The 23,369-nt window shown below is 31.2% G+C and overlaps 5 protein-coding genes across 18 annotated transcripts; 2 read left to right on the top strand and 3 right to left on the bottom strand.

Annotated features, from left to right (window-relative positions):
• Positions 1–8: 8 nt before the first annotated feature.
• LOC118074516 (BTB/POZ domain-containing protein 1) lies at positions 9–2,634 on the bottom strand. Of its 4 annotated transcripts, none has more exons than XM_035095781.1 (5): positions 1,313–2,634; positions 1,097–1,235; positions 846–1,003; positions 599–769; positions 9–522 (listed from the first exon to the last, which is right to left on the bottom strand). In XM_035095781.1, exons 1-5 carry the CDS (start codon positions 2,195–2,197, stop codon positions 355–357), a joined length of 1,521 nt encoding a protein of 506 aa, XP_034951672.1. In that variant the 5' UTR covers positions 2,198–2,634; the 3' UTR covers positions 9–354. The 4 variants fall into 4 exon arrangements, with proteins under 4 accessions (XP_034951672.1, XP_034951671.1, XP_034951670.1 ...); XM_035095779.1 differs by having other exon boundaries at positions 10–522; positions 846–1,235; positions 1,313–2,485; positions 2,571–2,618; XM_035095780.1 differs by having other exon boundaries at positions 846–1,232.
• Positions 2,635–3,276: 642 nt separating this feature from the next.
• On the top strand, positions 3,277–12,534 carry Rok (Rho kinase). 5 transcript variants are annotated; one of them, XR_004691212.1, is made up of 11 exons: positions 3,277–3,594; positions 3,705–3,865; positions 3,996–4,334; positions 4,415–5,849; positions 8,185–8,208; positions 8,454–8,860; positions 9,241–9,882; positions 9,961–10,371; positions 10,451–10,667; positions 10,764–11,066; positions 11,625–12,534. XR_004691212.1 is itself a non-coding variant. In XM_035095766.1 (11 exons), the coding sequence occupies exons 1-11, from the start codon at positions 3,414–3,416 to the stop codon at positions 11,710–11,712; spliced, it is 4,128 nt and encodes a 1,375-aa protein (XP_034951657.1). In that variant the 5' UTR covers positions 3,277–3,413; the 3' UTR covers positions 11,713–12,534. The 5 variants fall into 5 exon arrangements, 3 of the variants coding, with proteins under 3 accessions (XP_034951657.1, XP_034951660.1, XP_034951659.1); XM_035095766.1 differs by having other exon boundaries at positions 10,764–10,986; XM_035095769.1 differs by having other exon boundaries at positions 10,764–11,024.
• LOC118074517 (uncharacterized) lies at positions 5,963–7,571 on the bottom strand. The gene is made up of 2 exons (XM_035095782.1): positions 7,342–7,571; positions 5,963–7,262 (listed from the first exon to the last, which is right to left on the bottom strand). The coding sequence occupies exons 1-2, from the start codon at positions 7,444–7,446 to the stop codon at positions 6,297–6,299; spliced, it is 1,071 nt and encodes a 356-aa protein (XP_034951673.1). The 5' UTR covers positions 7,447–7,571; the 3' UTR covers positions 5,963–6,296.
• A 687-nt stretch (positions 12,535–13,221) lies between the features above and the next one.
• On the bottom strand, positions 13,222–20,756 carry Schip1 (Schwannomin interacting protein 1). Of its 7 annotated transcripts, none has more exons than XM_035095774.1 (9): positions 20,539–20,756; positions 19,471–19,539; positions 19,119–19,405; positions 18,535–18,947; positions 17,455–18,279; positions 15,079–15,190; positions 14,591–14,937; positions 14,232–14,443; positions 13,222–13,979 (listed from the first exon to the last, which is right to left on the bottom strand). In XM_035095774.1, the coding sequence occupies exons 2-9, from the start codon at positions 19,524–19,526 to the stop codon at positions 13,805–13,807; spliced, it is 2,427 nt and encodes an 808-aa protein (XP_034951665.1). In that variant the 5' UTR covers positions 19,527–19,539; positions 20,539–20,756; the 3' UTR covers positions 13,222–13,804. The 7 variants fall into 7 exon arrangements, with proteins under 7 accessions (XP_034951665.1, XP_034951661.1, XP_034951663.1 ...); XM_035095770.1 differs by lacking the exon at positions 20,539–20,756 and adding an exon at positions 19,770–19,897; XM_035095772.1 differs by lacking the exon at positions 20,539–20,756 and adding an exon at positions 19,770–19,897 and having other exon boundaries at positions 14,591–14,895.
• A 487-nt stretch (positions 20,757–21,243) lies between these two features.
• Positions 21,244–23,156, top strand: LOC118074543 (growth hormone-inducible transmembrane protein-like). Its single transcript, XM_035095840.1, has 5 exons — positions 21,244–21,376; positions 21,573–21,779; positions 21,877–21,988; positions 22,162–22,791; positions 22,874–23,156. The coding sequence occupies exons 2-5, from the start codon at positions 21,587–21,589 to the stop codon at positions 22,956–22,958; spliced, it is 1,020 nt and encodes a 339-aa protein (XP_034951731.1). The 5' UTR covers positions 21,244–21,376; positions 21,573–21,586; the 3' UTR covers positions 22,959–23,156.
• Positions 23,157–23,369: the final 213 nt, after the last annotated feature.

Here is a 23,369-nt window from a genome sequence, read left to right as displayed (position 1 = left end):
TAAATTCATCAATTGTACCATAATTTATTAATGATTTTGCTTTTGTAAAAGTTAGTGGACGTATTATGTTTGAGAAAATTATATTTATAATATGTTAATTAATTAATTTGTACATTTTATAGATAATTTATTTGTTTTTCATATCATTTTGTCGCATTAAAATTTTAAAAATTTTATAGATGTATTAGTACGATTTTTATAGTACATTGTAAAAAAAAATAAAATATTGATCAAGTTCAATTTTTAGATAGCAAAAAAGGTAGGTTCGGGTTTAATATCACAATTTTGTAAATACGTGATTTTTTCTAAGTATTTTTTCATCCGTTGTGTTTGTTTTTTAAACTTTAACTATCATTATTGATGATAAGTAAAAACTATAGATCGTATTAAACCATCTCGAATGCTGTCAGTTGCATTTCCAACTCCAAAAGAGAAAAAGACAGTGTCACAAGTCATCCTTTGTACACAATCACCAATTGGATACCAGCCAGCTTTATTAAAAACTACTCCTACACGATAAACCTAAAAAAAATTTGTATATGAAAAAATTAATTAACAATGGTTTAAAGTAAAAAAATAATGATGAATAAATAATCACCTTATTTTTTTGAATATAGACAGGCCTATTAAATCCAATTTCTACTAGAGTTCCAGCTGTAGCTTTTGTCGTAAAATGAGTATAAGTTAAACGAGATCCCTCAGAATCAAGTAAATGTGCATATAAAATTTCTGTATAGGTTCCATCGAGGGATCCTATCATTCTACTAGCCTGTTAATAGAATGAACAGTAATGCAGTATACAAATTTAAATAATTATTTTCTATTGTTAATAATAAAAGATTTACCTCACAACCTACTTGCGTAGGTACTTGTACTCCAATTACACAAATATTTTTATCAACACTAAATGTCACAGAACAGTCCAACACTCCAGCATTTAAATACTCTGCTTGTTGTCCCATTGAACGTAGGCAATAATATTTAGGTCCATCTCTTATTCCTCCTTCAATTAAGACAGAAATATTATCATTAGAAGAAGAACTAGCAAGGCCTTTCCTGACATTGTTAACAATTGTTTGATAAGATATCCAGCAACCGCTTTTTTCAGGACGTTCTAGATGCTTATCACCACTGCTACTGTAAGGAGCTGGATTAAATGAAGTAGATGGAGGCATTTGCCAAAAATCTGAAGGATTCATCTCACTGAATTGACCAAAAATCCGTTCATTGAACTTCTGGAAGAAATTTTACTGATTAATAATCGAATATAAAAATAAAAAATACTCATTTGTAATTATTGCAATTATTTTACCTGAGCACGTCGAATTCCGGGCCTTCGAGTTTTTCCTCTATGAAGAGGATTAGTAGAAAAATCTTCAGGCATAGGAATATTACTTCCACTTGAAGAAACATTCATAAGAATGGCGAAAGCTTCATCTTTTGTTAATAATAAAGATCTACCAGTTCCTTCAGCAAATTGCTGAGGAGTTAATGTTAAGAATCTTATCTTTGACAATGCATTTCCAATTACTGATCTTAAACATTTAGTGTCTGATGGATTCAATGATTTTCTGGTGCATTCTGCTTTTGCCCATCGCTCTGTAGCAGCAAATAATTCAATTTCTGAATCAATTTGGAGTTCATTTTTTTCAAAAATTGTCAATAATGTATCCAATTCTACTTCTTCCCAACTAGGCTCATTTAAAACTTCAGTTGTCTTAGTACAAATTATGTTCAAACATTTTTCCATTAAAACAGGCTCTTCAAAAAGCTTTGCAAACTCGTAAGCTCTGCATGCTTTATTTGGAGAGAGATCAGACCATAGATATTTTGTACATTCTTCAACTAAATATGGTAGCATATATTTTTTGGCACAATAACACAGCTCACATGCTAATTCAAAGGATCCCAAGTCCACCTTATCGGTATAAATGTATTCTAAAAGAGTTTTAAATGCTTCAGGTTGAACATCACGAATTGGAATAAGATCAGTTTTCTCTGCCATACTTCCATAAAACATTGCTTCAAAAACTGGACTAGACATGGCCAAAAATAGTTTGTGGCCCTCAAGTACTTGCTGTTGAGGTTCTTGACCAACAATAAATTTACAATCAGACCATTGTCCAGACTCTAACAAATACCGTCCTCGTTGAGCAACTTTGTGTTTGGATATCTGCCAATCACAAGGTGGACCCATCCTCAGAATCACTTTAGATAATATAAATTTTAATCCAAACTTACTTATACGTGATATAACCTTTATTTCTACGTTCTCTACTTGTTCAACTTATGCTTCAGCTATTAATACTTGCACTCATGTATAAACAAATGCCAAAAAAAGATTGTGTGGGATGTTGTTGGCATATAGCAGCCAACTTGAAGTTAAGAATAACAAAGATAGAGAAATAATAATAATTTTAACAGTATCTCACTTTCATGACAAAGAGAAATTTATCATTTTTGACATTAACTCAAGTTTTACTTCCTAAAACATTTGTTATAAATAATGATTTAAAGTTGTTGGAATTATTATTTTACAAAAAAAAAACAAATTTTATTTTTGTTATTACAAGCTAAATACTTTTATTGCTCGATCACTTGCGCACTAAACTATCTTCTGCGCGCCATCTTAGATTTTTTCCAAACACTTTCTTGAACAATTTTTCCGAGGTCGTTGACGTTTTATATTTATTTTCGTGAAAAATTATTATTCCTAAATTAAAATAATACAATAATTCGCCAAACTAATAAATTTATTAATTTTACAAAAATATTAATAATTAAATTTGTTGAATGAATTAAATGATACCTCAATATTGTATTTTCATTCACCTGCAAAAAACAGTAGTTTAATAAAAATCTTGACTACAGCAGTGGTTTTCCGAATGGTGCATACACGGCTCAGCTGTGTGTAATCAGAGCCAGTTTGTGCCGAGTTATAATGCATTTTATTGTGCTTTTAGTTAATTAATCAAGTGCTAGACACTCTTTCCTTCATAATAGGCAAGTAATAATTTACATTAATAAAGTAGTCTATAGCAATATCTTATAAACGTCATTAAATATGTATTCTTTTGTCAAGGGCTCAGGGCACCTGCTATGAGACCCACCTAGCTTGCTACTATTGCTGTCAGGATCTCTCGATCTGTCAATTTTTGAAGCTTTTTTATTCCAAAAATTATCATGTTCAATAATAATTGAGAAAAAAATCATTTAATTAATTTATTGATTAACTTAATATATTTATTTTTTTAATATTTTTTCATTTTTTAGGAAAATGGATGTTGCTACACTCGCACTGGATGCCAAATTTTCTTTATCTCATTGCACATAGTGTTAAAAAAGATCCCTGAGGTTTGATGATCGATCCAGGATAATATTTGTTAATATTCAGAGGTTAATTTATTTAAGAAATGGAAATGATACGTGACGAAGATCGCCGAAAACGCTTAAAAGCGTTAGAAGAAAAAATTAAAGATCCTAGAAGTATTTCCAATATTGATTGTCTCTTGGACACTGTCCAGGCACTAGTGGCTGACTGTGATCATCCAAGTATTAAACGCATGAAAAACATTGAGGCTTATATGAATAGATGTAAGTATAAACTAAAAAAAAAACATTGATTTTTTTAAATCTTTTTTTTTATCTATTTATGAAATATATAAATTATATACATATACTCTATTACTTGTTTAATATTACAGATGACTCAGTGGCTCAAGAAATAAATAAAATGCGAATGCGTACAGATGACTTTACGCTTATTAAAGTTATTGGACGCGGAGCATTTGGTGAGGTGCAACTAGTTAGACATAATTCTACACAAAAGGTTTATGCAATGAAGTTATTGAGTAAATTTGAAATGGTGGGTATCATAATTAATTAACCACAATTGTCTTTTTTTTTTAAATTATTAACACTTTTATATAAAAAAAATCATAATAGTACGATTGATTTATAATCATTTATAAAATAATTTCATCTTGAAATTTCAGATAAAAAGATCAGATTCAGCATTTTTCTGGGAAGAAAGAGACATAATGGCTCATGCAAATTCAGAATGGATTGTTCAGTTACATTTTGCTTTTCAAGATCACAAATATCTCTACATGGTTATGGATTATATGCCTGGCGGTGATTTAGTGAATCTAATGTCTAATTATGATGTTCCTGAAAAATGGGCTAAGTTTTATTGTGCAGAAGTGGTATTAGCTCTGGATGCAATTCACCGAATGGGATTTGTACACAGAGATGTAAAACCAGACAATATGTTGTTAGATAAATATGGTCATTTAAAATTGGCTGATTTTGGAACTTGTATGAGAATGAATGCAGTAAGAGATATTTATATTCTATTATATTTTGATTTTTATAATTGTTTCGTCTTATTCATTTCTGAAAATTATTGCTTTAGGATGGATTAGTGAGATCAGATACTGCTGTAGGAACACCAGATTACATTTCCCCAGAAGTTCTCCAGTCTCAGGGAGGAGAAGGTGTTTATGGTCGTGAATGTGATTGGTGGTCAGTTGGTGTTTTTCTATATGAAATGTTGGTTGGTGAAACACCTTTTTATGCAGATTCTCTTGTTGGAACATATTCAAATATTATGGATCATCGCAATTCGTTAGTTTTTCCTCCAGAAATAGATATATCTCAATCAGCAAAAAGTTTAATTTGCGGATTTCTCACTGACCGAACCAATCGTTTAGGACGAAATGGTGTTGAAGAAATAAAAAAGCATCCATTTTTTGAAAATGACCAATGGACTTTTGATAATTTAAGAGAATGTGTTCCACCTGTCGTACCTGAGTTATCAGGCGATGATGATACTAGTAATTTCGATGATTTAGAAAAAGAAGACACCCCAGAAGAGAGTTTTCCTGTGCCAAAAGCTTTTTCCGGTAATCATTTACCTTTTATTGGATTCACATATTCAGGAGACTTTCAATTTCTTGTCCCTTCTGGTAAAGAATCTGTTGATGGAATTGAAAATCATATAAACAATGGAATAAGCGATGAAGCAAAAATTTCACAACTCGAAAGTTTGCTTGAGCGAGAGAGAAGACAAGTAGAAACATTGGAAGCACGTCATCGTGCTCTGACTGCTCAATTAGAAGCGATTACTCAAAAAGAATCTGAATTAAGAGAAGAAGCTGGTAGAGCTGATAAAGAATTGACCATTCTAAGACATAATTATAAAGAAGTTCAACGTCGTATTGAACATGAAACTGAAGCAAGGAGAAAAGCAGAGAATTTACTAGCAGAATTAAAGAAGAAATTTGATGAAGAACAAAGTAAAAGAGTACGAGATGCTTCTAACTCACAGCAAACTTCGGAACGTGTTTTAACTTTAGAGAAGCAAATCAAGGAAATGCAAAGTAAATTAGAAAGAGAAACAGAATCAGCTACGAGGATGAGAAAACAAGCAACTGAAGTTACTGTCGCTAAACAAACTGCTAAACAAATGGCTAATGAATTACAACAAGCTAGAGCTCAACTACAAGCACAAACTGATTCTCTACAACAAGAAGTAGCGAGCTTACAAGGTCAATTATCTAAAGAACGAAGTTCAAGAACTCAAGCTTTTAATTTAACTGCAGAACTAGAGTCAAGGCTTGCTTCTTTGTATGTTGAACTCGAACGGAGCAGAGAAAAAGAAGAAAAAGCTATCTTGGATAATAGACAACTTAACGAAAGAGTTTCTGCATTAGAAAAAGAGACAGCCAGTTTAACTTTGGAACTTAAAGCTGCTCAAGCAAGGTATAACCAGGAAGTTTTGGCTCATCAGGAGACAGAAAGATCTCGGATGTTATCAAAAGAAGAAGCTAATATGGAAGTTGTGAAAGGTAAGCCTGACTTGATAATTTTTTCTTGCGTCTCGTATGATATTTTCGAGTCTCAAATTTTTCAGTTGCATACACAAAATTAAGAAAGGTATTAAAAAACATGAAAACAAAAATTCAATCAATTATTATGTATTTGACATTTATGGAATGACAGTTACATTATATGGGTCGTGAAATATTATGCAGAAAATTATGATTAAAGTTTATCGATAAAATATTATCTCCTACTGTCCGGAAATCTTTTGATTGTTCATCTCATTTCCTCAACAAAATACTCTACTTTGATAAAAATATGAGCGAAAAAAAAAATTTGGTGAATAATCATTATGTATCACTATCACTATTTAACAATTATTTAGCAATCTTAAATCAAATAAATTAAAAAATACTTCTCGATTCATTTAAGAAAATTAATAATCTCAATAATATTTTGATTTCAAATTAGAGTTATTCCTCATCAGTTTGTATGTAAGCCTCTGGTTCAACTTCATATGTTTCTAAGTCTTGAAATTCTTCAGGAGAACGACGGAATCTGAATGTTGCTCCGATTCCTGCATGAGGTTCAACTCGGTGTCCAGGTATCTTCATGGCACCACCTCCAGCAGTGATTTCACCATATTTATTTTGGAAAATTTTATGTTGATAATCTAGAGTCATAGTTGGTCTACGTTCTGGACCACTCATAGGTTTAGTTCCTTGAAAAACAATTGATCCTTGAGGTTCAGGTTCAGGAGAACGACGGAATCTGAATGTTGCTCCAATTCCTGCATGAGGTTCAACTCGGTGTCCAGGTATCTTCATGGCACCGCCTCCAGCAGTGATTTCACCATATTTATTTTGGAAAATTTTATGTTGATAATCTAGAGTCATAGTTGGTCTACGTTCTGGACCACTCATAGGTTTAGTTCCTTGAAAAACAATTGATCCTTGAGGTTCAGGTTCAGGAGAACGACGGAATCTGAATGTTGCTCCAATTCCTGCATGAGGTTCAACTCGGTGTCCAGGTATCTTCATGGCACCGCCTCCAGCAGTGATTTCACCATATTTATTTTGGAAAATTTTATGTTGATAATCTAGAGTCATAGTTGGTCTACGTTCTGGACCACTCATAGGTTTAGTTCCTTGGAAAACAATTGATCCTTGAGGTTCAGGTTCAGGGGAGCGACGGAATCTGAATGTTGCTCCAATTCCTGCATGAGGTTCAACTCGGTGTCCAGGTATCTTCATGGCACCGCCTCCAGCAGTGATTTCACCATATTTATTTTGGAAAATTTTATGTTGATAATCTAGAGTCATAGTTGGTCTACGTTCTGGACCACTCATGGGTTTAGTTCCTTGGAAAACAATTGATCCTTGAGGTTCAGGTTCAGGGGAACGACGAAAACGTGTATTATCTGGTAGTTTTGGACGGTTCTGTAAACATTATTAGTTAATTTCATTCAATATTTTCTGACTTATTTGAGTATCAGCTATTTTCTAATAAATAACTTACTATCAATGGCGGTGGTCCAATTCGTCCACGAGGATTTTGTCCAATACCTGGTTCTCCAGATACGACAACAAAACTGAAGATGAATAAAGGCACGAAAAACTTCATTGTGGCACTTCTTCAATTATTACCAATTGTTTGATATAAAATAATATTATTTATTTAATATTGATATGTTTTGTAGAGCTGCTTTGAACTGTTTCGAATAAGCTCGAGACACTGTGAATGAAATTGACAACATGTCCCTTTATATATCTTCGGAAATATCCTCAATCCATAAAATGATCGGGGATTCACCCACCAGTTCAGTAACAAAAGTTTCAGGGAAGTCCGTAAAACATTCAGTTGAAATAAATTGCATTAACTCGAATAAGCTGCACAGGAATCCCCTACTTTTGCTTATTTGCATTTCTTGAATGATTGTGAGCAAACAGCACCCCGGGTCACCAACATTTATGCCTTTCTTTATGACTCACATCTACTCACAATTCACACATGCATATGTAATAAAAAACATTGAGTAATAAATTAATGATGCTTCGTTTTGTTTTGGTTTTCAATATCGATGATTAAAAAATCATTTTATCAGTTTGATTAGAATGAGAATTGCTATTGTTTTATAATTCATCTATTTGATGAATAAACAAATAAGAATTTTTTATTTCAATACTCCATTATCATCTTTTTTTTAATAATCTTTTTGTTAATTCTACAAAAGATAACGAGTTATAAAATAATTAAAAAAAAATAATAAAATTGTTTTCATGTTTTTTAAAATACCAAATTAATTATTATATATTCATTCTTTCACTTTAATTATTATATAAATTTTCTTTCATGCGGCAGGACGAATAAATAATGGTATCAAAGGTAAAATAGTTAAGATTATCTCTATCAATAACACCATATTTACTATAAAGTACATAGAAAATTTTATTATTATAATTATTATTTATCAATAATAACTAATTATTGTTTGTTTCTTTTTCTAAACATTACTGCTGCTCACTGAAATTCTCTTTCTATTAACGTACGTAGTAATTTTTTAAATTAATCAAAAAAGTTATAAAAATGTTCACAAGTTTATTTATTTGCTTAATTGACAGCTTTACAAGTCAAGCTGAACGAGGAAAAAAGTGGAAGACAAAAAGCTGAATTACTTGCTCAAGAGAAAGAACGACAAACGTCGATGCTTTCTGTCGATTATCGGCAAATACAACAGCGTCTTCAAAAATTGGAAGGAGAACATAGACAAGAAGTTGAAAAAGTCAAAGTATTGCAGGGCCAAGTCGAACAAGAACAGCAAAAAAGAAGTGTTTTACAAACAGAATTGGGGCAGCAAACATCAGAAGCAGGTAGATTGCGAGCACGAGAACAACAATTGATGAATGAAGTTAGTCAGTTACGTGAAGCTAAACGTCAAATTGATGAGGAACTACATAGTCTTAAGACACAAAGAAATGTTGATTTGTTACAAACAAAAGAGCTTCAAGAACAATTAGAAGCTGAAGCTTATTTTTCGGTAAGTTTGTAATTATATTTTTTGATTTATTTTATTATGTTTATGTGGTGTTTATTCAAGTGAAAAAGTTTTAATATATTAACCAATTCAATAAATCAATTCTTATTTTTCTTAATGTAATTTATCAAAAAAAAAAGGAATGCATGAAAAAATTAATTAAAAAAAGCTTCTATTTGAGTGATCATTTTTCTTTATTTGTTAAATGAAATCATGGATAGATGAGAATTTTGCGAATATTTTATTGAAGTAAAATATAATACAATTATCTGAAATAGTATATATTTAGGAATACTTATTACTAGATAATGAGGTAAAACATCAAACGTTTTGCTTATAAGCAAATTTATTTTAAAACTAAATCTAATAATTATGATGTACAGACACTTTACAAAACGCAAACTCAAGAACTTCGAGAAGAGCTAGATGAGAAGACAAGACTTCAGCAAGAACTGGAGGAAGAAAGGAGTTCGTTAGTGCACCAATTACAATTGTCATTAGCTCGAGGCGATAGTGAAGCGTTAGCAAGATCAATAGCAGAAGAAACAGTAGCCGACTTGGAAAAAGAACGAACAATGAAAGAATTGGAGTATAAAGATGGTTTAGTCAAGCATCATCATGAACTCACAGCAAAAGAGCAACTATTAAATCGACTGAAAGACAGCGAAGCTGAGCTTAAAAAGACTGTAGAACAATATCAAAAAGAGAAAGATGATGCTTTGAAAAAAATGAAAGATCTTCAAGAGCAGCTTGTTAAAGCGCAGTCTAATGCTGACGAAATTGAAAGACTCAGTAGTAAATTAAAGACCGAAACGTTATTGAAACAGCAAGCTATCAATAAATTAACGCAAATTGTAGTAAGAAAAGACTTTTCTGCTGGTGGAAAAACTAAAAATAAACCTTCTTCAGCAGATTTGCGTAAGAAAGAAAGAGATTGTAGACGGTTACAACAAGAGCTGACACAAGAAAGGGAAAAATATGGACAATTGGCAGCTAAATGGCAAAAAGATTTGCAAGATTTACAAGTAAATAATTTTTTTATTATCTTAATAATTAATCAATAAATAACTTCATTATTTCATATATGGTGTTATTGATTCTAGGCGCAGCTAGTTGAAGAAAATCAATCAAAACTACGGCTACAAATGGAATTAGATTCAAAAGATTCAGAAATAGAAACCCTTCAGATGAAGATATCTTCGATGAATTCAGAGACTGCAAGTGTGTCGTCAGTAGAAAATGATGGTGACGATTCAGTTTTACCGGAACATGGTGCCATGAGACTTGAAGGCTGGTTAAATGTGCCGAATAAACAAAATATTAAAAGACATGGATGGAAGAAACAATATGTTGTTGTTTCGTCTAAAAAGATTATTTTTTATAATAGTGAACATGAAAAAATGAATGCTGATCCTGTGTTAATATTGGACTTGAGTAAAGTTTTTCATGTGAGATCCGTCACTCAGGGAGATGTTATTAGAGCAGACGCCAAAGATATTCCTAGGATATTTCAGGTAATTTATAGAACTTTTTTTAAATATTTAATATTTTTTTATTTTTATTTGAGATACATTTTTTTTATTACCCTCGTAGTTACTTTATGCTGGTGAAGGCGAAGCACGCCGGCCTGGTGACGAAGGAAATGCATTACCAGGACCAGATTTAAATCAATTGGCTGATAAACCAGGCATGCAACCAGTTAAAGGTCATGAATTTATCTCGATATCTTATCACATGCCTACTACGTGTGAAGTCTGTTCAAAACAACTATGGCACATGTTTCGACCTCCACCTGCTCTTGAATGTCGAAGTAATTTTTTTTTTCTAAATAACTTATAATTTATTTCTTTCAATTGTTCATATAAATAATGGTAAGAAACATATTTAACCATGTATTTTTGTTTAGGATGTCATATAAAGGTGCATAAAGAACATTTAGATAAGAAGGAAGATGCGATAGCTCCATGTAAGCTCCACTATGATCCTACAAGTGCTCGAGAGTTACTTTTACTTGCAAGCAGCCCAGAGGATCAAAAATATTGGGTGGCACGTTTATCTCGACGCATTCAAAAATGTGGTTATAAAGCTAACTCACATGTAGATGGTACTGGACAACGAGTATCGCCAAGGTAGCGTAATTGGACTGAACAACTGCAAGGGAGACTTGGTAGCTCTTATATTTTGGCATCGCATGATTGGGTATTGTGAGGTCAGCGATTGATGTTTTGTTTTCGTAGTATTCGTACCCTGAACTTCCATTTTTTGTTCATTTAAATCGATGCAATGTAAAAAATTCGTAATAATTTTGAATTTTTATTATTAATTTTAGTACTCGAATAAAAGGCTTGGTTTCGAGTGTTTATGCTTTTAAACTGAATTATTTACTGTGTTCTGTATCAAGCCTTTTAATTTATTATTGATTTTTCGAATTTTGAAGAGGTCAGTAAATTGCATGGTAGTATTTTCGTTTATTGTATTGTTGTACTGTTTTTTGGCACACTTGTTTTTGTTAATAATTTGTTGCAAATGATTTGCTTTGGGAACAGTTTATACAGCTTGATGCATCATTTATTTAATTTTGATATACATATTCACTTAATTCTGCCCTAAATATTCTTAAAGTTGTATTGAATAATAATTATTTTAATGAGAAAAAGTTGAAGAATATTTTGTTCAATAAAAATCATAAAAAACTATTTATGGCAGAATTAATAAATAAAACAAATTTAGAGAAACAATAATAAAATAAAACAATATAAAATTACAGAGAATCTACGAGGTCGACATTAAAGCCATACCTTTCAGTTCAACAAAGATCTGCCACTCTGCCAGCAAATGCGAGCATGGGAAAATGATCTTTAATAATAAAAAATAATCATTTGTGATCTCTAGCCATTACGTCACAGGACCAATATTTAGTTTTAATAACTACCATTTGTTTGTCATCATATTTTTCTCTGTGACTTGACGCTCAGAGAATCTTAATCGCCAAAGTAGCGTTGTTATAAAATTAATACATCATAGAAATCCTGGCAGCGGTATATATTTATAAAACATATATATACATAGTGACTAGATGTTTTTTCTTGTACATGAACTATTAATTATTGAAAATTGCCATTATTCTCATGTGAGTCAGTAAATCGATAACCGTAAAATCGAATTACTTCTCCTTGCCAACGACAAAATATGAAAATTTCCACTTAATCAATTTATATATTAATCTAAGTTTCGTTTTTGTACTAATTGATAAACTAATAACAATGGATTTTTCTAGTTTTTCTTGATTATGAATGTAAATAGCGGGAAAATTATGACACCCGTCGATAGATTGTTTTTCTCTATTAATCTTTTGAGATAAAAAATTTTCAAATTGGATCATATAGTATTATTACTTTTATATATAACTAAATACCTACTGAGATGGAAAAATGAATCTTTTTAACAAGTAACAAAATTCATAAATTAAAACTTTACATCATTTTTTAAAATGATGATAGTTGTAAACATTTTTTTATAAAAACAATTTTTCATCTCAGTAATAATGGGAAAATATGATGGATTGTACGACTCTGATAATTTTTTTTAAATATGGAAGATAGCAAATAATCGTGCATCCATATAAAATTGTATAGTAAAAGTTTATAAAATCATTAATAAATGAATATTTGTAGGGATTTGAAAACATTTTTTTGAACCGATTTATTAAAGATATCGTTGTAGTAAAATCGATCGATTGTACGTTAAATAAATGACAAAGACAAATAATGTAATTAATAAAAATCAGATAGTTATTGATAAGCGTTTTTATGTCAATAAGATAAAAGACCGAAAACAAACTTTTAACATAGAAAAAAAAATTAAAATAAGACTTTATGTATGAACATGAATTTTTGTAAAAATCAAATCACTTTTTTGATCTTTTTATTATGCACACAAGTGTCCCAATCTGGTGCTACATTAATGTAGGTGATTGAAACTAAATTTCGGAAATGAATTTAATTAAGTAAGATAAAAAAAAATAATAAACGCTCGAAACTGCCCTGTGCCTTCTTCCCTGTTTGACTTTCTGAATCCAATAATTCAGAAAGTTGAAAAATTATTTACTTATTTTACCAATAAATTTACAGGGAATGGAAAAGAAACAATTACAATCATACGAAAAACTTGTTACACGATATTTTATTAATATTAATATTATTATCATTATTAATATTATAATAGTTATTACTATTATTATTATATAATTATTGTTTAGTTATTTACAATCTGTATAATATGAATTATTATTGCGATTAAAACTATTTTGTAGATAATATGCAAATTTGGGTGTGTTGACTGTATTTTTAAAATGATGTTAAATGCTTGTTGAATGTTAAAATTTATTTTCAATTGAATTTAAACATCAGACCAGCACTTATTAAGTTCACACGAATCAATACGTGTTTTGCGACTAGGATTAGTTATTGAGTTGATCAATTTTACAAATATCGCTCCAATAACGCAAAAAATGTTTATTTAAATACTATTATTAATTTTTTTTTATTAATGATATATACAACATCGAAATTCTATTGCATCTATCCTAATATTGTTTTCGGAGGCAGATTATCATCGAGAAAACATGCATAATGATGGAATAAATTTTGGAATAATCATTTGTGATAATTATAAATTACTTTAATTATATCTATGCATTTAAATAACTGTTAACGTTCATGATAAAGCTGTAAAAATGTTTGGAAATCGTGGAAAATCATTGGGCTCTTTTTTCCTAAATTAGAAAATTTTGTCCTGTTATTAATTCGAACGTTTGCTCATGATATTGTAGCAAATAAATTTTATTTATCTCTTCGATTGTTCAAATTCCGTAGCGATTTCGAACGAGGACGTAAAATAAGCAATTTAACCAACTTGAATCAATTAAATTCCGTGGAAAATAATGTTTTACTTTTTCACCAATCCAACAAGACTACGACTACTGAACTTTGTCCTGATGATCGGCATTACTAGTGAATGAAACTGCTGGCGATGTTGTTGATTACTTCTGTTATTTTCTTGGATAGTTGCTTGCTCTTTGATACTTGCTTGACGCTTCTTGAATGACTCCTGTTTTGCTCCACTGTAAAAATAAAAACTCACCTCACGAACCGTCTACTTATTTCTAACAGACGGAGAGGGAGAGGAAAAAAGCGATAGAAAAAAATAATAAGCTTGTGTAATGGATTGTTTTGAACTTAAAGGTGTGTTTAACATGATGCAAGTGAAATTATGATCGCCAAATAAAATAGATACGACCACTAAAGATTTATGCTTCACATTCCATTTGGTTTTTTTTGTGTTTCTATTGAAAGAAAAAAGATATAATACTTACAGATATCGAGTTAAATCTTCTACATCAACCAGCATAGAGTCTTGTTCCATATGGAGATCATCTCTTCTAAGCAATCCTTCGACTAAAGCTTCATTTAATACTGCAATTCTTGCATGGAGATCATTTGCTACTACTTGAAGCTGTGCTACATTTAATTCCGTAAGAAGTACTCGAGAAAGTCGACGTCTATCTTCACCTAATTGGACTCCAACCTGTTGAAAATTTATCTAGATTGATTATTTCACTACGGTAAATTAAACATGAAATATAAAAATTCATCTAGTTAAAAGCGTTATAAATAATAATGCAAAAAAAATTTTTTTTTAATATCAATAAATGTAATAAAAATAAACAATGACCTTTTCTAAACTTGATCGAACCATCTCAGTAATAGGACTCTGCTTGAGTCGTTGTCTCTCAACTTCCATTTGCATATGAGCCATTTCTTTAGCTTGAGCCAATGCCATTCTTGCTTCAGTTTGTAATCTTGCTTGACGAGCAAAGAAATCAGCCTCGTCTAAAGGTGCACTTGAAATATCTGTTTCGAGTCTTAAAGGTGGAAGACTAAGCACCTGTGGTCTAGCAGCAATACTGTGTTGTTGGTAAGATTGTGATGGTGGTTTTGGACCTGATGGTGTATCTTCCGAACCAGGAGATTCTGTATCTGAAGGAGATTCATTCATAAAACATATCTGGAGATTCATTCCTACAAAAATGAAATGAAAAAATTACTAAAAAATTAAGGATAGTCTATTTTCAAATATTTACTATGTAAATGAAAGAAAAGGAAAGTCATTTAATTAAAAAACTCAAAATTACTAATTCAATAAATAAAAAATATATTTACCACTTTGAAGACGAGATTGTAAACTTGGCTTTCTACCTCTTTCAGATCGGATATCATCGGCATCTGGACCCATAGCAAGTCTTCTTCGAATTTCTTCTCGATCATTTCGGCGCTAAAATTAATAATAATGTATAAAAACTTGTAATAAATTTTTTTTAAATAAAACAACATTGAAAATAGTCTACAATTAAAACCGATTATTTAAAATGATTATGAATTTAAATGTCTTATTCAAACTTAAAAAAAAAGATTTATTCATGTTAGTATTGATCACCATTAAATCTACCCTTTTAAATATAAAAAAACCACCTCATCACTTTCCCCTCGTATAATCCGATCGAATCGAGCTATAACATCTTCCTGATCCTTTTGATTAGATTCGAGATCACATCCTGATGCCACTGTCTCAATTAGTGGAGCAGGTTGTTCATTTTTTCTAACTGTTTCTGCATCATCATCATCATCATTCAGCTGATCATCAATAAAAGGAAGTAAAAATAAAAATCACAAAGAAAAGATTTCAAATAATAATCAAAGAAAAGTAATAACAAATGGATGATTTATGAACTAACTCACTGATTCCAAATCTTTATCATAGGTAAAAGTATAAAGATCAGACACAAATCTAGAATCCTTTTTGTAATGCCTGTACCACTTGCGAGTATAACCACTGCTGCTATCCATCTTGATCTATACGATTAGAAACTGAATGAACGACTAAATTCACCATGGAGGATGTAGAAGAATGATAATAGAGCTACAGTTGAGTGAAAGTATACTTGTTTTTCTCTTTAAGAATTGCCCGAGAATCATGTAAGAACACTATATACATATACTTTCTTTATGACATTTAGACCAATCATAATTTTTTGCAATTCTTTCTAACTGTAATCACCAAAAGAGAAGATTAATTGATGGTATTGTATGTTTTCATTAAAAATATCATAGTTGACAATTATATCCAGCATTTATTCAATCTCTGTAATTTTGTGAGTTAGTTCAAGATCTAGTAAACTTCCTTTACAATCAAGACACGCTTGATTGATCAACCGAGACGTCCACCGCTGTTCTTTACTTTCAGAGTGTTATCATTAACCTTCTCCGTCTTTAGAGCAGTTTATTTTTACTTCAGTGTATCATTCAATAATCGAAAGGATGAAAGCTCTCTTTTAATAATAAAACCGTAAACAATATTAGGTAATTAAGGAAAAAGTGGATAAGTGGTTTCAGAGAATATCAGAAAATTGGGTTTTTGCAGTGATTGTGAATCATTCAGTAAATTTATTAAAACTAGTTTTAGAATAAATAAATAAATGTGTAATAACAGATTTAAAACTTGTAATGAGCGATAAACAACTTGAAAATTTAGTTTATCTATGTTTGAAAGGTGGTTTCAAAAGAATAATTATTCATCATATTTATGTGTTCGAGAGTTTAAACTAAAACCTTGTATTCTGAATAAATGAAATACTAAAAAAAAATTCCATTTTTATCAATTTATGATAAAAATAAGAGATAAAATATTCAAGCATAAAGTTAATTATGTATAAGAGAATTGATTGTTAAAAAAACTTCATTGAAAAAAAAATCGAATAATTGAAAACATTATTTATAATTTAAAAAGATGGTTGAAAAAAACGATTACAAGTAAATAAAGTGCTGTTAAAAAATGATATTTGTTTTAAATCTACAATGTTGCACAGTAATCCAAAATAAAAAATTAATTAATTTTTACCTGAATATAACTTCCATAGCAACTAGATAGATCAAGACTTTGGGGTCTACTTGCGAGCCGATGATTTGCAAGACTTTGATGCATGCTTAGTAATATTTGTCACTGACTCAACAGTTAGGACATTCCGCGAATATCATAGTCTACCGCGTGTCAACTTGATCATCACTTTACTCTCATTAAATCCCTCCCTCCTTTCGCGTACATTTTCCCTCTATCTCCTTCTTATCTTCTTTCCTGCTCTCCCGTACATGGTCTGGCTCTATATCTCTACAAACCACAGCCTGCACTCCTACTCGAACAAAATATTAATAGCTTCTGAATGTCAGAGAAGCTCCTACGACGTGCGACAGAACACTGGAATACTCTCCTAGCTCTCTTCTATATTTGCATCCCCCCTTTTATTAAACCCCAAACTCCAGAAACCAGAGCCCTAAAACCCTCAATAACTATCAAAGGGAACTTTTTCATTCTCCACAGACACACACTCTAACTCATTCTATCGATTTTAGAATTATACTAGACTCATATGAGTCTACGACTACATTCATAAGGTATCTCATAGAACATAACTAGCTTTTTTTATCAAGTGAACACCGTGTGGGCATCCACCTCCGTTAAATATCCATGTCAACAAGACTTACCCGTCGTTCTTCCTCACGTGCTGCACGTAAGTGTGACTCAATTGCATCCAAGTCAATTTTTGGCATTGCGGTTTCAATGTTATACACATCAAAGCTTCCAGTTTTATCTCCGTGTTCTCTTCGTTTATCAGGACGGCGTCCAGCAAATGATTGTTGACGGCGACGTGCTTGGTTCCTTGCCATTTTTTCTTTCTTTCTCATATCAGCACTGCAAGATTCTAAATCAGCTTCTACTAACTTATTCGTGTCTTCCCTAGTCACATCTTTAACTAAACCAGAAAAAGGACGGGAATGAACATCAACTGATTCCATTGCAACGACGTCTGGAACTGGCTGGACGTATTTTTCGAGATTAACTCCAATATCTCGTCCTATGCTTGATAACAAATCAATTTCTTCAAGCTTTGTGTAAGGTTGTTCCTCTGAAAGACCCTCTGAATCTGTAGTTGTCTCAGAATCGTCAGACAGCTTGGAACTAGTATTTTCTTCTTTCACCTCGGGCTTTAATACGTCATTAGGTAATCTTGTAACTTCAGAAATAAGGTCAATATGCCCGATGGTAATTTCTTCAGATTCACTGTCTTGTTCATAAGTTTTACTAGATTCTGATGGAATCTCTTCAATCTCAGCAAATTGAGGACGTTCTGTTGATGTTGATTGAAGCTCTGCTACCTCTATTTCTACAGGAAGATGATGATGCCAATGAGGAAGATTTTCTTTGGATATATCTAATAAGTCTTCGTTTGAGTCCTCAATACTTTTCACATAGTTTAAACACTTTTCTGATGATGATACAACGTCTTCATAGAAAGATGTTACGGTCTGCTAGAAAATAAGTCATCATATAATTTAAATATATAAGTGTCATATAATAATAAAAACAGGGAAGGAATTGTACTTCAGGGAATCGTTATCTGTTTAAAAAAAACTACAGAGAACCTTATATCTCTGAAAATATTTCTTTAAATCTTTAGGGGAGCTATTTTGCCCTCATTTCCCCAATATTTAAATAGAAAAGCTATTGAGTTCAAGTTAAAAGTTCTATAATAAATAGAAAATTAACAGTTAATTAAAACGAACCTGAATATTCAGCTTGGATTTGTCATAGAAAAATTTATTCTCTTCTTTCCGTATATCCAGACGATTAACAGAAACAGGTTCTGGTTCAATTTGTTTTTCTAATTCAGCTTCTTCTTTTTCTTCGTCTTTATTATTGTGGTTATTATTAATATTATTGTTGTTATTAAGGTTGTTGTTATTATTATTGTTATTATTACAACAATCGTTTATTTTATTTTCAGATTCTTGATCATTAATTCTCACAGAAGAGTCTCTGCTATCTGATTGTTCTTCTTCACTGAAAACAGATAAGAATGCTGGTGCAAGATGTTGGAAGCCTGGATAATTAGGATTGATTATTCCTCGGCAGACTCTTGGTAAACTGCCATCGTCTGAGTTATCAGAACACTCTGATCCAGCAGATAGTTCATGACCTAGAAATAATTGACATCAATCAATCTGCTAAGTATATTTTTAAACTAACTTGTAACATATTCTAATCACTTTAAATCCTTTTTAATATTATAAGAAAGAAATATTTATTTCAGTGATTATACAAATTTTAATTAAAAATTTTTTTGGTAAAAATGATAAGTAGAACAAACCATCATAATCAGACAAGCTCTCAGTTGAACTGTTTAGAGATAATTTGGAGAGTGAAAGGTTGTTATTGATAATGTTGTTGACCCTTTTAGGATGATTATTAACATTTGTTCTTGCTATAGCCACTGAAGACCATGTCGTGGTATCTTCAGCCACTCGAAACCCTTGGCTCTCGTATTTTTGAGACTGGTCTCTATTATAATTTACGGTTTTCTCAGAAGCCGACTCGTTGAGATTTTCAATAGCTTCAGAGCCTGAAGCCACTCCCAGGCTCTCCTGATTTAGTTGGCTATAAAATAAATGGTATCTTCATGAATAAAATAATCTACAGACATTATCATGGCAACTACTTACTTATTATTTAACGCAGAGTGGTTGACAGACGGCATGAGAGCGTCCTTGATTCGCATGACGTTTGCTTTCCTGAAATCAATTGAGCCGTGATCATTCATTTAATTTAATAAGATGATTTTTGCAGTTCACGCACTCAATGGTTTTCGATTAGCACCGGCGGCCATTCGATACAACTCGAACGCTTTTTTTATAACACACGACTAAAATCCGATCCAATTAACAGTATCGTCAGATCTAGAAATCTAAATCCAGGGTTTGAAACCACTATCAAGTAAAATCGGAAACAATTCCCTACTCACCAACTAGAACCATGATGAAGCCGCGCGCAGACGGCATCAGCTCGATGTCCATCGTAGTTTATCGACTCGAAACCACGTAACCAACACCCTCGCATTTCTCTCTCATTCTCTCTTTCATGCAATTCGTGTATGTATTACCATTCCTTGTCACTCCTTTGTGATTCTAGCGCGGGCGCACATGACCAACCATTCCCACTTCTCTCATACCTTTGCTTACTTATACACTTCGTCTCTTTCTTTCAACTTCAATATCACATCTCTTGACTTTACGCCACCTTTGTTATTGAAAAATCCAATATTCTACCTACTATACTACGCTTTTTAATAATTGTATTTTTTGTTTGAGTTTACTCACAAAAGATATTTTCTGAAAGTAATCTTTATTTTTAAACCTTTTTCTTTCACTACAAATCAATACTGTCATATTCTTTGTGACGTCACATTTTTTCGAGTATTTTTTTCATTACAAATTGTTTGAGGAATATTTTTTTTATTTAAAAATATTTAATAAAAGTTATTGAAACTTAGAAATCTAATAAATATTGATGAGGATAATAATTGAAATAAAAAATGAGGAAAACTCTGATAACAACAGAAATATAAAGAATTGACTAAAACAATCTCAAATTTCTTTTGAGAAGATATTTTCTAGCCATTTAAGTAGTTCAAAAAATAGTTCATTTAACTTCTCATTTAGCACAAAGATGTAAAATGAGTTTTAAACTAATGTTGATATACATATAGAATAAAACAGAGGTCGTTGACTTACCTATTCCTTCCTCAAAATCGTGAATAAGATTGCTGTCTTTTTTTACGTTGATTTTCGTTTGTAAATTTCAATTTCCAATAGCACTTTAAACATTAAAATTATTATATTATGTTGATTATATAAGTGTAATAATATTTGAATAAAATAAAATAATTTTTCCACGCTTGTATGATCTTTTGTTGCTTTGAGAATTAATATTACTCGACTTCTCGTGTCGGCTTTTCCGGAAAGTGTCCAACCCTCCTTACTTGTAATCAACCCCCTTCATTTTATATCACGCATGCGCTGAAATACAATCCAACCCTATTTTTGTTTCCTTCAATATTTTCAAACGTCACATTTTTTCTGTTATGTCACCTTCTTTAGTTTTTAATCTCTAAATATCATTAATCACATTAACTAATTGATTATTAATCATAATGATTAGATTAGACTAATATAATGACTCAATATTACAGTTCAGCCTTTTCGAATAATTATTCTGCTAAACAATAGGGAAATACTTTCAGAAAGCAGTTCGAAATACTTTTGCAATAATGTAGGTCATTTTAGTTATGATTCGTATGAGGAAATAGAAATGCCAATTTGGAAATTTTTGAATCGTTTTTTAAATTTAAAAACATTTTAAATATGAGCGGTTAGCGCCAGAAATTAAGAAATTGTACACAGCGCTAAAAATACTAGAATTTTCACACGCAAGCGTGTTGATAAGAAAAGAAATAGAAAATATTTTTCTTCTCGCTCTGTTGTGTTATTGAACAGTGTAAAGCGCAATTATTTCGATTTTACCATCAGTCTTAAAGTGAAACGTCTAGAAAACAAAAGTAAATTGCGTCATGTAAGTTAACATATTTATATAATATTTCAATTATTTTTTACGTTGTTTTTCGATCATTTTCACAAATTATTCATCAAAAACTACTTTTCTTCTGATATTAATTTTATACAAAATTTAATTTTGCTAACGATTGATCAACGTTGGATTTTCATCAAAGTTATAATAACCTAAAAACTTTTTGGATATTTTTGTGCAGAAAAAACAGTAATAATGTTGTTGGCAAAAGTTTGCCGAGCTTCAATTTCACCTCAAGTGACTTCTTTGCTTAAAACACCCGTTGTACCAAGAGCCACCAAATTCCAAGTAACTAGGTTATATGCGTCTGATGGAAGAACGTTTGCAAGATCTGGAAGGATTAGAGCAAAAATTATTGAAGATGTAACTAAAGTACCAGGAGAAACAGGTAAACAGAAATTTCTTCTCATAATAGATATTTGAAGATTATTTCTACTAAATTTTTACAAATAGCTATTATTTTAAAACGTTAAATTTTTCAATAGCATTCAACGTTGGAAAGGGATTTGCTGCTGGTGGTGCTGTACTTGGATTAGGAGCTTTGTGTTATTATGGAGCAGGTCTTTCTTCAGCCACTGGTGCCATAGACCATGCAAAGTACGTATTTCATCATTATGATGAATAATTGCAAAAACTCATGCAATAAGTAATTACAAAAATTTTCACTATTTAAAAAGTTCGATTGCATGAATTGCATCAACTAAAAATAATGAATCACAAAAATAAAAATGAATTCAATAATTTTGATATTAATAATGTATTTTTTACAGATTTTGGCCTGAATATGTTAAAGATCGAGTTCACACTACTTATATGTACTTTGGAGGATCTATTGCTGCTAGCGCAGCAACAGCAGCAGCATGCTTGAGATCTCCAGCTGTAATGAGAATGGTAACACAAGGAGGATGGGTAGCGATGGGCGTTAGTTTAGTAGCCATGATCGGATCGGGAATGTTAGTACGAAGTATACCATACCAAGAGGGTTTTGGAGCTAAGCAAATGGCATGGCTCGTTCATTCAGGAGTTATTGGAGCTGTTATTGCTCCTCTTTCACTTCTTGGAGGACCAATTATGCTCAGAGCAGCCATGTATACTGCTGGAATTGTTGGTGGATTGTCTGCAGTTGCTGTTTGTGCTCCAAGTGATAAATTTCTCAACATGGGTGGACCTCTTGCCATTGGTTTGGGAGTTGTTTTTGCTAGCTCTATCGGAAGTATGTTTCTTCCGCCCACTACAGCAGTAGGAGCTGGACTGCATTCTATGGTGCTTTACGGAGGTCTTGTACTCTTTTCAATGTTCTTACTTTATGATACTCAAAGAATCATAAAACAAGCTGAGACTCATCCCGTTCCCTATCGACAGTTTGCAAATTCCGTTGGAGTTTATGATCCAGTCAATAAGTAAATATTTTCACCATTTTTATTATAATCATTATATTATAAATACTTCTAAGTTGCTATAATAATTAATTAATTTTTTCAGTGCAATCTCCATTTACCTGGACACAATCAATATCTTTGTGAGAATAGTTTCTATTCTATCTGGAGGTGGTTCGAGGCGCAAGTAAATTTCTCTACAAAATTTAGTATTTTCTCAATATAATTAATAATACTTTATTTGATTTATTTTTAAATATGTAATAAGTAAATTATTTAATGGTTATTAATTAATAGAAATATGAATTCCAAATAGTAAGATAAATTCTTTTCAACAGTCACAATATTCTTTACAGCTTTTAAATATGGATAAAAAATTGTAAAATATACAAAAAATAATAAATAAAATTTAATAAAACTAACACATTTTATTGTCTAATTAATAAGCGAATAAATTGATAATTGTTAAACTTTTTTGAATGTTTTATAGTATAAGAAAAAAGTTTAGTTATTTTTAAGAATAAGATTAAATTTTATGAATAATAATCATTAATAACATTATCATCAATTTATTAATTTATTATTAATAATAATAAGAATAT

Source organism: Chelonus insularis, unplaced genomic scaffold, assembly GCF_013357705.1.
Source record: "Chelonus insularis isolate UGA/USDA-ARS -01 unplaced genomic scaffold, ASM1335770v1 contig_135_pilon, whole genome shotgun sequence".
In the NCBI taxonomy this organism is placed as follows: Eukaryota; Metazoa; Arthropoda; class Insecta; order Hymenoptera; family Braconidae; genus Chelonus; species Chelonus insularis.
The sequence above is the reverse complement of the archived record's forward strand: the minus strand, read 5'-3'. Positions and strand labels throughout refer to the sequence as shown.

What these genes read in the sequence shown, in the direction of transcription:
- LOC118074516 (XM_035095778.1), bottom strand. Translation starts at nt 2,197, where the DNA reads ATGGGTCCACCTTGTGATTGGCAGATATCCAAACACAAAGTTGCTCAA. An exon ending in CCGGAATTCGACGTGCTCAG is followed by an intron (nt 1,236 to 1,312) that starts GTAAAATAATTG and finishes AATTTCTTCCAG; the next exon opens with AAGTTCAATGAACGGATTTT. An exon ending in CTACGCAAGTAGGTTGTGAG is followed by an intron (nt 770 to 845) that starts GTAAATCTTTTA and finishes TTCTATTAACAG; the next exon opens with GCTAGTAGAATGATAGGATC.
- Rok (XM_035095766.1), top strand. Translation starts at nt 3,414, where the DNA reads ATGGAAATGATACGTGACGAAGATCGCCGAAAACGCTTAAAAGCGTTA. An exon ending in ATATTCCTAGGATATTTCAG is followed by an intron (nt 10,372 to 10,450) that starts GTAATTTATAGA and finishes TTACCCTCGTAG; the next exon opens with TTACTTTATGCTGGTGAAGG. An exon ending in ACCTGCTCTTGAATGTCGAA is followed by an intron (nt 10,668 to 10,763) that starts GTAATTTTTTTT and finishes ATTTTTGTTTAG; the next exon opens with GATGTCATATAAAGGTGCAT.
- LOC118074517 (XM_035095782.1), bottom strand. Translation starts at nt 7,446, where the DNA reads ATGAAGTTTTTCGTGCCTTTATTCATCTTCAGTTTTGTTGTCGTATCT. An exon ending in TTGGACCACCGCCATTGATA is followed by an intron (nt 7,263 to 7,341) that starts GTAAGTTATTTA and finishes TAATGTTTACAG; the next exon opens with AACCGTCCAAAACTACCAGA.
- Schip1 (XM_035095770.1), bottom strand. Translation starts at nt 19,864, where the DNA reads ATGCGAGGGTGTTGGTTACGTGGTTTCGAGTCGATAAACTACGATGGA. An exon ending in CACTCTGCGTTAAATAATAA is followed by an intron (nt 19,406 to 19,470) that starts GTAAGTAGTTGC and finishes TTTATTTTATAG; the next exon opens with CCAACTAAATCAGGAGAGCC. An exon ending in GAAGATTTAACTCGATATCT is followed by an intron (nt 13,980 to 14,231) that starts GTAAGTATTATA and finishes TTATTTTTACAG; the next exon opens with TGGAGCAAAACAGGAGTCAT.
- LOC118074543 (XM_035095840.1), top strand. Translation starts at nt 21,587, where the DNA reads ATGTTGTTGGCAAAAGTTTGCCGAGCTTCAATTTCACCTCAAGTGACT. An exon ending in GGTGCCATAGACCATGCAAA is followed by an intron (nt 21,989 to 22,161) that starts GTACGTATTTCA and finishes TATTTTTTACAG; the next exon opens with ATTTTGGCCTGAATATGTTA. An exon ending in GTTTATGATCCAGTCAATAA is followed by an intron (nt 22,792 to 22,873) that starts GTAAATATTTTC and finishes TAATTTTTTCAG; the next exon opens with TGCAATCTCCATTTACCTGG.